This window comes from Nuphar pumila, chromosome 17 (genome assembly GCF_984573655.1).
Source record: "Nuphar pumila chromosome 17, dmNupPumi1.hap1.1, whole genome shotgun sequence".
In the NCBI taxonomy this organism is placed as follows: domain Eukaryota; kingdom Viridiplantae; phylum Streptophyta; class Magnoliopsida; order Nymphaeales; family Nymphaeaceae; genus Nuphar; species Nuphar pumila.
The window spans coordinates 7385507-7399388 of NC_143265.1; the positions used below are offsets into that span (position 1 = coordinate 7385507).

The 13882-nt window shown below is 39.3% G+C and overlaps 1 protein-coding gene across 3 annotated transcripts in view; it reads right to left on the reverse strand.

The window, feature by feature from the left end:
• LOC149811519 (ubiquitin carboxyl-terminal hydrolase 5-like) overlaps positions 1 to 11174 on the reverse strand; it is a 71748-nt gene extending 60574 nt beyond the window's left edge. For all 3 annotated transcript variants that reach the window (XR_016428610.1, XM_089993808.1, XM_089993809.1), the window contains exon 1: positions 11005 to 11174. Coding sequence is in view for 2 of the 3 variants with exons in the window: in XM_089993808.1 (XP_089849934.1) it covers positions 11005 to 11129 (125 nt within the window). In the remaining variant the exon portion in view is untranslated. The remainder of the gene's footprint in view (positions 1 to 11004) is intronic.
• Positions 11175 to 13882: the final 2708 nt, after the last annotated feature.

A 13882-nucleotide genomic window follows, 5' to 3' on the forward strand; every position in this document is an offset into this window, starting at 1 on the left:
GATCAGAGAGATGTTGGAGTGCATAATGTGTTAGACTTCTCCAAAATCGATGAACAGGAAACTGTAGAGAGGAAAGAGAATGAGGCTACAACTAATCATGTTTTTCCTTAATGAAAAAATCGTGATCTCTTCCTTTTAATATGTGAAACAAAACCTAATACATGGTTTTTACAAGTAACCCTAATAAGTTACAAGTATGTCCAATATATGCTGGACATGTTATACAAAGGTAGTTTGGATCTGGATCCAGATCCAAAACTTAGATACAAATACAAATACAAATACACGATATCTGCCCTGTCTAATAGTCCCCCTCAAGTTGTGCATGATTTTAAATCATGGACAACTTGCTCTTTAGGAACCAAAAACGGCACTTTGTGAGTCCCTTAGTGAACAAATCGGCAACTTGGTCTTCAGTTCTAACATAATGAGGCTCAATCTCTTTTTCCTCAATCTTCTGCCTGATAAAATAATGATCAATCTCAATGTGCATGGTCTTGCTCTGATGAATAGGATTAAGAGATATTTGAATAGCACTTTGGTTGTCACAAAGGAGAAAGTCACTAGCAATGAGCTCCTTTAACTCTGTTAACACATGTCTAGTCCATGTTACTTCTGTCGTAGCAGCAGCCATCGCCCTGTATTCAGCTTTCGTGCTAGGTCTAGTCATTGCCTTCTGTTTTCTACTACTCCAGGAAACAATATTGGCACCAATGAAAACCCTCTATCCTGAAACTGACTTTTTATCATCATGATCTTCGGCCCAGTCTGCATCTGAATAAGCAATGATGTCATGAGCAGTATTTATGGATCTGCTTTTGGTATACAAAAGTCCATCTCCAGAAGTATTCTTCAAGTATATTAGTATCTTTTTTACTGCATCCATGTGTCCCGTTCTTAGCTCATGCACGAATTAAGAAACTTGATTGACTGAATATGTGATATCAGGCCTGGTAAAAGTAAGGTATTGAAGCATCCCCACTAAACTCTGATATTTGGTGGGATCATGATACAAGTCTCCGTCTTGCGTACTTAATTTCTGGTTAAGCACACTAGGAGTAGCAAGAAGTTTGCAGTCCTTCATTCCAGCCTTTTCTAACAGATCCAGGGTGTATTTATGTTGGGTCAAAGTAAGCTTATTTCCTTGATTATCCATCTCTACTCCAAGAAAATACCGAAGGTTTCCAAGGTCGTTCATTTTGAATCATTGGCTCAGAAGATCTTTAGTCTCTTGAACATGGTTCTCACTACTTCCTGTAATAATTATATCATGAACATATATCAATAAGAAGGTAGTAAACTCCTTACCTCGAAGAATAAAAAGAGAATGATCTAATTGCGATCGATAAAAACCATGTTTTTGAATTTCTAGGGAGAAACTCTCAAACCAAGATTGAGACGCTTGTTTCAGGCCAGAGAGTGCTCAATTTAATCTGCATACATACTCTTTTGAATCACCTTCTGTATATCCCGACGGTTGTTCCATGTATACTTCTTTCTTCAAATCCCATAAATAAAAGCATTATTCACATCTAGCTGACTTATTCTTCAACCATAATCTACCGCCAATGAAAGAACAATGTGAATTGTGCCCAATTTTACGAATGAACTAAAAGTTTCATCATAATCCTGTACAAATTCTTGGGTGAATCCCTTTGCTACGAGACGAGTTTTGTATCGCTCAACACTCCCATCCGATTTGTATTTGATCTTGTAAACCCATCGCGACCCAACAACATTCTTATCTGAAGGTCGAGGAACAACTGTCCATGTTTGACATTGATACAAAGCTTTCATCTCTTCATTCATGGCTTGAATTCATTTCTTGGAGTTAATAGCTTGATGAAAATGTCTACGCTCGGTCTCTTTCTCAATCTGTGATAAAAATAACTGAAAATCCATGGTGAAATTCTCATAACTAACCCACCTTTCAATGGGATGTCGGGCCCTTTCTGATCGTCTGATCGGGAGTGCCACAATATTAGAAACTGGAGAAGTAGTGGTGTCATTGGACGAATGAAATGTAAGAACTTCTTGTTCAATATCATTCGGAGTCAAGAGGGAGCCCCTTTCTCTTCTCCTATAAACCTGCCCAGCAAACTTATTAATCTCTAGAGGATTTTCTATTTCAAGTTCTTGCATTCCATTGTTTTCATCTTGACAGGATATCCCTTGAGCATAAAAGGAAGAGCACTCATTGTTTGTTTCAGGAAAAAGTTTTCCACCGAGCCATGGATCATAAAAGAGCGCATTCATATTGGTTTGGGCAGAAACATATTCTCCATTTCCAAGATCATTTTCATCAAAAACTACATTTCTAGATATCTTGATTCGCCAGCTATCAGGATCATAACATTTGTACCCTTTTATGATGATTTGCATATCCAACAAATCTGCACTTTGATGCCTTAGCCTGAAAATTGTTTCGCAGAGAGGAGTCAATATGAACATAACACATGCAGCCAAAAAATTTTAGTTCATCATAATTAGGATGCTTCCCAAATAAAATGAAATAAGGGGATTTATTTTCTAAAATCTTCATGGGCAGGTGATTAATAATGTAAACAGCAGAATGAAAAGCCTTTGTTCATAATCCTACGGGAACACGACTTTCATGCATCATGCTTATGGTGCTCTCCACAATGTGACGGTGTTTCCGTTCTGCAACTTCATTCTGTTGAGGTGTATGTGAGCAAGATACTCTACGATTTATTCCACTATCTTGGAGGTAATTGATAAATTTCCTTGAGGAGTATTCTCACCACCATCACATTGAAAATGTAAAATATTACAAGAAAAATGAGTTTTAATAAACGCATGAAAACGACGGAAAATAGAGAAGACTTCTGATTTATTCTTCATGAAATATATCTAAGTGAAACGAGAGAAGTTATCGATAAAAATAACATATCTGCTGCCAGAATTAGAGGAATCAGGAGTTGGTCCCCACGCATCAGAACAAACGATTTCAAAAGGCCTTGAAGCTCTATCATTTATTGAATGGAAAGGAAGAACATGACTCTTACACAGTTGACAACTATAACATATTTTATTATCTGATCTAGAATTCAAGCTAGATTCAGGAATAAGCCCATTAGATACTAGTCGTTCAACAAAGACTCGACCACAATGACCAAGACGAGAATGCCAAAAATCAGGTTTATTACATTTATTTGAAGGTTGCAAACTAAACACACGAATACTCTTTGACGACATAAACTAAGGAGAGGACTTCAAGGTAGGTCGGACACAAGTAGAAGGATCCTCTTGGAAGACATACATATTTCTCCGACGTTCCCCTCTAACGAACGTCTCTTCGTTTGTAGATCCTTGACATAAACAAAAGACGGAGTAAATTCAACGAAAGAATTGGCATGATCAACAAGCTTAAAAACAGAAACTATATTTTTTTTAATATCTGGGGCATGAAGGACTTTGGAAAGATGAAGTGGGGATTTAGACAAGGGAATAGAAACATTTCCAATGTGAGTGATGGGATGGTGTGACCCATCTACAGTGACGATGTTACATTTTCCAAAATAGGAGGTTAAAGTAGAGAATTTACCCGCATTACCTGTGACATGAGTAGTTGCCCCTGAATCAATGTACCACGCCCCTTTATCATTGCGCTTCAGATCAAGTTCAGACAACGTGGCCAAGAGGTCTTTCACATCTCCACCAAACTTTGAAGAGTTCTCTTTTCATCATGACAAACTCTCACGCTTTTGGAACTTTCCTTTGTTCTGTGGATTATGCCAACAATTGGCTTTGATGTGACCTCGCTTGTTGCAGAGATAACATGTGGGTACATTTTTCACATTATAAACAAGTGTAGCATTCGGGGTAGGCAGTAACCCACGCCCCCTGGAGTATCTCGCCCTCGTCCTCTACCTCCCCCAAAATTACTATCCCCACGTCCCTGACCAAAAGAAATGTCAGTAGCATGAACTTGTCCACCTATGTCATAGGGACTCGGCAAAACAGATGTCGCACCCGCGTCGACGCGACGCGGGTGCGCGTGCGGCACCGGGTGCAGTCAACACGACCCTCATTTTTGTCCACTGTTTGGGCGTTAAAAAAACCAAAAAAAAAAATCCCCGATGAAAAGGAGGATTAGGGCAAAAAAAATAATCCCTAATCTCTCCTCTCCCCTTGAGCTTGAGCTCTCTCCCATCGCCGCCCCAGCTCCTCCTCTCGGCTCCTCCTCTCCTTTCGCAGGCATGTACCCTCTCTCACTCTCTTCTTGAGTCGGCAGGGGAGGGGTCGAGCACCCCCTTCCCTTCTCGCTCTCTTGATGGGTCGACAGGGAAGGGGCCAACCCCCCCCCCCCCTCTGGCTCTTTTTTTTGGGTCGACAGGGGAGGGACCGAGCCCCTCCCCCCTCTGGCTCTCTTTTTGGGTCGACAAAGGAGGGGTCGAGCCCCCCCCCCCCGGTTCTTTTTTTGGGTCGACAGGGGAGGGGTCGAGCCCCTCCCCCTTTGGCTCTCTTTTTGGGTCGCCAGGAGAGGGGCTGAGCCCCCCCCCTGCTCCCTCTGTTTTCAGCAGGAGAGGGGTCGAGCCCCCCTCGCTCTCGCTCTCTTGTTGGGTTGGCAGGGGAGGGGCTGAGCCCCCCCCTTCTCCCTGTGTTTTCGACAGGGGGAAAGGGTCGAGTATAATTGATTTGAAAATTTTAATGTATTTTTTTTGTGTTTTCAGGATAAAATGACGTATAAAGGGAAAGGACTTGCGTCATCCTCATCCCAACATGTGAGTTCTGCTGCTAGTTTTGTTGATAGTTGCAGTGGGATTGATGATGTGGGGCCACTATGGGTACATGTAGATAAACTTGCAAAAATTGGAGAAGGAGGTGGTGAAAACAAGAGATTTCGATGCAAGCTCTGCGAAAGAGATTTTGTTAGGTCTTACACAAGAGTGAAGGCTCATTTGTTAAAGATACCAGGACATAGCATTTCAGCTTGCAAAAAAGTTGATGAGGCAATGCGAAGACAATACAAGAATATGAGAAGAGAAAGGCAATGGCCGATTCTTCTGCAGTCAGTGTGCCATTTGCAAGCCACCAAGAAGATGCAGAAAAAAAAAAGAAAAGTCAATGTAGGAGGTAGAGGAACAATACAAGCAGCATTCAATACATATGGAAGAGAAGAATTTGATAGAAAAGTTGGGAGGTATTTTTATTCTGGTTCACTCCCATTTAATGCGACTAGAAATCCTTATTAGAAGGATTTAGTAACATCCTTGGCAAATTGTAATTTGAGTGGTTATGTGTCTCCAAGTTCAGAAAAAATACGAACCACACTTCTTGCAGAAGAGAGGGCAAATGTGGAGAGGTTGCTAGAGATTAAAAAATATTCATGGGAGCAAAATGGAGTTTTTATTGTGTTTGATAGATGGACAGATATTCAAAGGCGTCCATTAATCAATTTCATTGCTTATTCACTTAGTGGCTCAATATTCTTGAAAGCAGTTGATGCATCTGGGAATATAAAAATGCATAGTATTTGAAGGGATTGTTTATAGAAGTGATAAAAGAAGTGGGTGATCAAAAAGTGGTACAAATCATTACAAACAACGCTCCAGTTTGTAAAAGTGCAACATTGAGTTTGGAGAGTGAGTACCCTCATGTTTTTTGGACTCCCTGTGTAGCACACAGCTTAAATCTAGCCCTAAAGAGCATCTGCAAACCCAAAGAAGAAAAAAATTCACAAGCATATGTTTTATGTTCATGGATTGAAGATTTAGAAAGAAATGTCAAAAGCATTAGGAATTTTGTTGTTAACCACCATCGTGCTAATGGTATATTTAATAGGCATTCTGATTTGAAATTGTTGAAGGTCGTTGAAACACGTTTTGCGTCTATCATTGTGATGATGAAGAGGATTAAAAAAGTAAAGAATGCTTTGATTAACATGATGACTGATGAAAATTGGACATTCTATCGTGTTGATGATGATATCAAGGCTCAGGAAATTAAGAAATTCATTCTTGATGATGAGTTTTGGGACAGAGTGGTATACTTCCTTCAATTTACGCAACCTATTTGAGAAATGTTAAGAGAAGTTGATAAGGATGAGTTTATGCTTCACAGAGTTTATGAAATGTGGGATAATATGATTGAAGAAATACAAGCTATAGTTTTCAAGCATGAAGAAAAAAATTTTGCATTGGATGATTCAGATTTTTTTAATCATATTCATTCAATTTTAGTCAGAATATGGGATAAGAGCAACACTCATTTGCATTGCATGGCACATTCTCTTAATCCAAAATATTATGCAAATAAGTGACAGGCTGGTGGTATTGGTCGTGTCCCTCCAAATTTAGACCCAGAGCTATCAAGACATAGAAACATGTGTATGACAAGACTTTTTCCAGAAGCATATCTTCTACATCAAGTCACACAAGAGTTTGAAAAAATTTTATCTTCGAGATTATATGGACCGACATTATTCGCGAGAGAAGAGGATAATATAGATCCTATCCCATGGTGGTCAACATTTGGATCAGAAACACCTCTTCTCCAACGTCTTGCATTAAGATTGTTATCGCAGTCTGCTAGTTCATCTTGTTGTAAAAGAAATTAGAGCACATATTCTCAAATCCACAACATAAAGAGAAACAAACTCACCAGCAAGCGTGCAGAGGATTTAGTCTATGTTCATTCAAATCTTCGATTACTTTCGCGAACCAATGATGAATACAGGTATTAATTTGCCCTCTTAGTTATTTGATTATTTCTTAGTTTTTCATTTAAATATACTTGTATTGTATTTAACATTTTCAAATTGGGTTTGTAACGCAAACAAGAAACATCCAAATTTTGGGATGTAAACTCAGAAGAGTGTGACTTTGAGGGAGAGAATGATTTCAACATAAACATGGATTTAGCTGAGCCCAATATTCCTTTTAATGATGCATTTGATGATGATGAAGAAAATTTTTAACATCAATTACTTCACCAGGATATACTTTGGTATGTAATTTAGTTCTTTTCTGCTTTACTTATTTGATTGATATTTAGGTTGATTTATGTAATTGCTTTACTTATTTGATTGATATTTAGGTTGATATATTGCATGAATGATGAATCATATTATGACAATGTTTATTGTTAAATGTTAAAACTTCAAAATTATATATATATATATAAATTTTTTTACATTTTTGCCCCTGCCGCACCCCCGCACATGGGTTTTTTGGAAGTGTCGCATCCCCGCACCCACACCCATGTGACATAGTTGTCCACCAATCTCACGTGACATCCCCTTCAAAGTCATCTCATATTGAAGTAGTTTTGCTTGCAAGTCCTCAAATGACGGTAAGTCGGGTAGACATAGCAATGAAGTCGAAAGGACATGAAATTCCGGTGCCAATCCATTCAAGGTTTGCCTGACTTTGTCTTTATTGGTCACTTCATACCCTACAACGGTTGGTTGATCACTGATGCTCTTAACCTTGTTCAAGTACTCCATGACGGACATGGATCCTTTAGTCAGGAGTTGAAATTCACGCTGAAAAAAGGAAATTCTAGCCTCTGATATCTGAGAGTATGTCTTCACTAGCCTGTCCCACAATTCTTTTGTTGAACACTCGTTTGGAATTCCCACCAATACTTCTTGAGAGATAGTAGAAATAATAAAAGCAATTGCAGCTTGATCACGCTTTATCCAATTCTCGTATTGAGGATTTAAAATTTGTTGTATAAAATCATCCTCATTTTCATCCTTAGTTTCTTGTATGATAAATTCTGGAGGAGCTGAAATTGATCCATTTAGATGTCCAGAGAGACCTTGACTTTTAATGAATGGAAGAATTTGTCTTTTCCAGATCAAAAAATTTGAATTGGTAAGTTTTTCATAAATGAGTTGGCCAAGAAAATTAGATGAGAGAAATGACTAAGAGGAAGAATCCATGACTTAAAAATGTTTGGCGTGTGCAATCAGGATGAAAAATTTTCACAGATCACGATGCAACAAATAAGACTCGTCTCCTTTCTTCTTCTTCTTTTTTAAAGGAGAAAGCTCGAGTATTCAACGTGAATGTGAAAAGGCAGATCTGATACAAAGATCTAATCTGATTTCATCAAGGAAGTGAAAATTATGAAAAAGTTTTATATGTAAAATTGCACACAGCAGTAATGAATACGAAGAGTAACAAGTGAAAAAGAGAATTAAGGAAGAAGAACAGCCGTCAGATCTGATGCATAGATCTGGGAAATACCATGAGGTGTCAGATCAGTCACACAGATCCGGTGAACAGACCCGATCTGGTGAACAAACCCGATATGAAGAGATCAACAAGAATGAAAGTGACTCGACCCAAATCAGTTTGACGCAAGTCTGAGAAAAAAAATATTGTGAAATTGATTTGGGGAAGAAAAATATTATCGCGAAACTGATTTGGGTAAAAAAAAGAGGTTGACCCAAATCAGTTTGACGCAAATCTGGAAAAGGAATGTTGTGAAACTGATTTGGACGCAAACCAGAAGACTGAAATCAATTTGATGCAAATTAGTTTGACGCAAGATAATGATCAGACGTCAAATCTGATATGTGTATAAGATCTGAATGAAAAAAGGGAGGTCAGACGTCAGATCTGAAATGAGAGCAAGAATCTAGAGAAGAAGAAATAGAAAACAGAATATTAAGAATGGAAACAGAAAGGAAAAGACGCAGAACAGTAGAAGATTAGAGAGAAGATAAGAAAGGGAATAAAACCTCTTAGAGACACACCTGTTGGAAAAACTTTCAGCCCTCGGATCAGACTTGCTCTGATACCATGTTAGACTTCTCCAAAATCGATGAACAGGAAACTGTAGAGATGAAAGAGAATGAGGTTGCAACTAATCACGTTTTTCCTTAATGGAAAAATTGTGATCTCTTCCTTTTAATATGTGAAACAAAACCTAATACATGGTTTTTACAAGTAACCCTAATAAGTTACAAGTATTTACAAGTATGTCCAATATATGTTGGACATGTTATATAAAGGTAGTTTGGATCCGGATCCGGATCCAAAACTTAAATACAAATACACGATATCTGCCATGGTGTGTAAATTTCAGGAGAAATTTCTATTCACGTGAATCCCTGAGGAAGTAGCAAAGAACCATGTTGTGGAGAAAAGCAAGATGGTTTATGTGAACTAGAGTGTGAACCGAGATTTTTATGAGTTTTATTGTTTTTTTTTCTTAAATTTCACCATACAGATGTAATCTACATGCTTGGTTTTATAGGAACAGGCTCTTGGATCATCCGATTATGATTCATAAGCAAGATTTTTTAAAGATTGAAAATCAATGGCTCTGAATTGTGTTTTTTCATTGAAAACACACAATCCAATGGTTTATTTTTAACAAATGCACCATGTCGAACACATCTGCATGGTAGGATTTGCAAAAAAAATGTGTCAGAAATGTCTAGTTCACAATCTACTTCACATATTTTCAGTTAACATATTCTAGTGGCCCTATACACACACACGCGCGTGCAGAGATCTTTCTCAGTAACACAACCTCCATTTTGCTGATGTGCTTACCGTGGTTTGTTTGCTGTGAAACATGCTTTGGTTCTAATTTGTTCTAACCTATGTCAGATAGATGCGGGTGGGAAGGGTGTGACACGGCAATTTCAAAAAACTTGGGTGTGGGGGTGTGGATATATATATATATAATATAGATAAAACTGGACTTGGTTAAGGTTAACGGAATCTACTTTTGGACAGAAATAGACCGCAGTGTGGTTAACTTCACCAAACACAAAAGAAGCCATGTCCAAGTGTCGCACCCGCATCAGTGCGGGTGTGTTGCCCTGTTAGAAGAGTCAGTGTTACATAGGTTCTGACATAGAACTTGCTCTTCTTTATGTTGGAAAATTTTGGTACATTATGAGCAGTTAAATTATTCATATGCTTCTAAAAACCTGTCTGAAGTTTGAACATCAAAATCGCCCTATGTCATGCATGTTCTCCACCTAAAAACTATGGAGATCAATCTGCAAGAAATGCAAAGATTAGAAAAAATAGTGAGGCTTCCAGATGTATGGTCGAATTAATGGCACCAAAAATAATCCCATAAATATATACATACATATAAACATGCACACAAGATATACATATTTTTCAGCATAGATGGAGTGGCATTCGGCACTTAGTCAGCTGAGAAAACAGTGGTCCCCAATGCCCAAACATTCCATTGAGCAAGTTCGGCCAACCAATGACCCTTTTCCTTTCACAGTAAACCAACCTTTTGTTGTGTATGCGCATGTTAGCAGTAAGATGTAGATTCAAGGTTAGAGGACTCCAATCAAAGATTCTTTTCCTTTCATTAGAATAGGCCTAACAGTGAAAGGTTGAATAATTAACTGTGAGCGCAAACATTATGCAAAGAGCCGCCTTTGTTTGGTAATGCTTTTAGACCCCTTCAGCTTCTCCTTTTTGCTGGACAACTTCCTATCCTCCCTGTCTCTTACACCCCAAACGACTCTTCCTCCAAGAGACTCTTCACCCTTTAACATGCTCAAACATGCAATTTGAGCACTTCCACACCCGCACAGAAGCGCCGACGCAAGCCTGCCACTAAAAAGCCTCTAGGAACAGATTAAATTAAAGATACCAGAGCCCCTTCGAACGAAAAAACAGCCGGTCATTCACAGCATTTGAGCAAACATATAAAACGGAAGTTCTCCTCCAATCAACAATAGCTTAAACTACCGAAACCACCACGGATCCCATTTAGATACTGTGGATACACCCTTTCCTAATAACAAGATACTACAAACGCTTTTAATGCGTCGAAAAATAAAAAAAAAATCATTAAAAGAGACGATTTGCACAACAAGATACCACACATTACCGATCAAATTATAAAATAAACACATGTAGAAAAACTAAACAATTAAATGGTCCAAAAACCTTTTCCTCTCTGTTTCCAACTCGATAACCAATTAGGGCATACAGAAGCGGAATCGATACAGAGAGGAAGCGAGAGAGAGAGAGAGAGAAGGATTGCCTTAGGGTAATGAGGTAGAAAGAGTCGCCCTCTTTGATCTGAGGCTCCGACGAGTCGATGATCTCCCTGATCATCATCATCTCCTCCTCCGGCGACAGCTCCGAGCCGCACGATGAGCTCTCCATTGCCTCTCTCTCTCTCTCTCTCTCTCTCTCTCTCTGCAATTCGTTCTCCCCGAGTTTCGAGCGGGCGATGGCTCCCCTTTTATAGTGAGAGGAAGCGGAATACACCGAAGGATGAGGATTGAGAATGAGGTGACCGGTTCGGTTGGTTTGGGTGTATCAAGTGTTGGCCCTAGGCCTGCACAACGAGTCCGGCAAGACCAGGCTCGATTCATTTGAGCCTGGCCTGGGATCGTCGAAGAGTGTCAACGAGCCTAGCCCAAGGGACGAAGCCCAGTTTCGGCTCATAAATGATATGCTTGATCGAGTATGTGGAAAGACTAGGGGTGGCAAAACCTGACACGCCCTGCCAACTCTTAGGCGGGTTCTGGTTTGGCTTAAACTAACCCGTTTAATAAACCGGTCAACCCGCCTAACCTGTTTATTAAAGGGGTCGGGTTTGTGTTAGGAGTATGTCAATCCGGCTGACCCGTTTAATAAACGGGTTAGGCGGGCGGGTCAATCCGTTTACCCGACCCAACCCGTTTATTAAACGGGTTGGCAGGTCGTGCTGGGTTACCCGTTTAATAAACGGATCGGGTTCGTGTTTGCCACAGCCGAACTGTTTATTAAACGGGTCGGTTCGGGTTGAGGTATGTTGACCCACCAACCCGACCCTATTGCCACCCCTAGGAAAGACCGAACAAAGTCACCACATACGGGTCCTCAACATTGAATCGGCTGATTTCTATCGTATCGGTCCAAAATCGATATGAAACAGGTTTGATTCGGTTTATTTTTCAAGTATGCTTTTAAAAAACGTTAAATAATATTTTAATATTTTTCTGACACGTGTCATCCCATGATTGAAAATCAGTCAAGATCAGAATCAGAATCGGCAACCATTTTGAAAATCAATTCAGGGCCGATACGGATACTGAGAACATTGCATATCCTACACGAAAGGTAGGAGAAAAAGGAATCACAAAACATAAAACAAAAACTTAAACTTGTTTGGGGACCGGTAGCTCGGAATGATTTACATTTGAGTGAGTAGAACATGATAACTAGAAATGTGAGCATTTCTAACACGTTTTTTTCAAATCCAACGGTGTGGATGTGCTTGGCATGATGAATTTGCTAGGAATCAAACGATTGGATTGTGTATTTTCCGTGAAAACCTACTTGTGTATTTTCCGTGAAAACCTACTGATTTTTTAATACTTGAATAATTACGAAGATTATGAGCCATTGATTTTAAAGCCTTAAAAAAATCTTGTTTATGAATCAAAATTGGATGATTCAAGAGCAGGTTTTATAAAACCAAGCAAGTAGATCGCATCTACGTAGTTAGATTCAAGAGAAAAGAACAAAAAAATCATACAAATCACGATTCACATTAGTTCTCATTTTTTCCAATTCTCATATTATAGTGACTGTTTGTATTTGCACTAATACATGGATTTGATAACTACCACTACTTTTCTAAATGCATAAACTCTCTTTGACAAGGAGATTTTACTCATTGATGCATAGATCTATTATACTATGGGAGTGTCGATTCTGATTTTGAAGAAGAGGAGGAGGAAGAGGATTCGTCGAACATCGGTCACTTTTACTTTTTTCGTTATTTCTTAATCATTAAGAGGACCTTTCCTTAGTATAAGAGGACCGAGAAGGACGCACCTCTGGTGTACCAGTAATAGTGCCCACGGTAATGTCAATTCCCAAACATAGCTTAAGAGTTGGTGGGGTTGAATCCCACTCCCTCAAAAACTTATAACTACTAGTTTATTGACAATAGTCTTAGCTCGAGTAGAGGTTTTCTTTTTAGGCTTTGTTTGGGAGAGGATAGTTGGGATAGGAAATAATGAATCAACAAAATTGTAAAGACACCAGTTGAACCTTCTGGAATTAGTATTTCCACATGCTTGTTTGAGAGTGCCCTCAATAATCTGGCTTGGGTGACACATTTGAAACATCAAAATAACTTAAGTGGTTGTTGCCAATTAAACAAAGGATAATTTTGGAGGCAGTGGGAGGATTGGAATGAACATTGAAATTTTATTTATTTTTTTAAAGGCGAGCTGGGGTTAGGTAGACCCCATCAGTTATTATTCAATGTACCATTGGGTTTTGAACCTACAACGTCCCACCACAAGGAGACGGGCACATATAACTCCGACCAACCACGCGGCGCCCCCGTTGGTAATGGACACCTCATTAAAGCAGTCAATTTGAGGAAATTAGTGGGTTTTGATTGCGTGGAATGCCATGCCTGTTACCATGATTCTTATAACACCTTCCTCCCAAACTGTCTTGGTAGTTGTAGGAATCCTCACCACCAAGGTGGTATACCGTGTTGTAAGCAGGGTCTTGTACCAAGCTGAAGGCTCAGGTTCGAATCCCTCTGCCACATGGGGCTTAAGAGATATCTGATAGGAGTCTGCCTAACCCAAGCTTGCCTTTAAAAAAAAAATTTGTAGGAATCCGCATATCTTGTTCAGCATATCCTACAGCAGTGGCCTCTCAAACAGAGCCTTAAGAGAGTTGAGCTTTGCTCCACTTCACATTATAGGCTTCATAAACATTAACAGGTTCCTGACATGTCATGTAACGTACAACAAATGGTAAATCACATCTATTTTTTGTGCAATGTGGTTGCACCTGGACTCGATCGGCCAAGTTAGACCAAATGAACAATCACACGGACCACCTTTTTTCTCTTAAGGGCACGTGTTTGGTACTATTGAAAGTATAGAACTATTGAGTTGTAA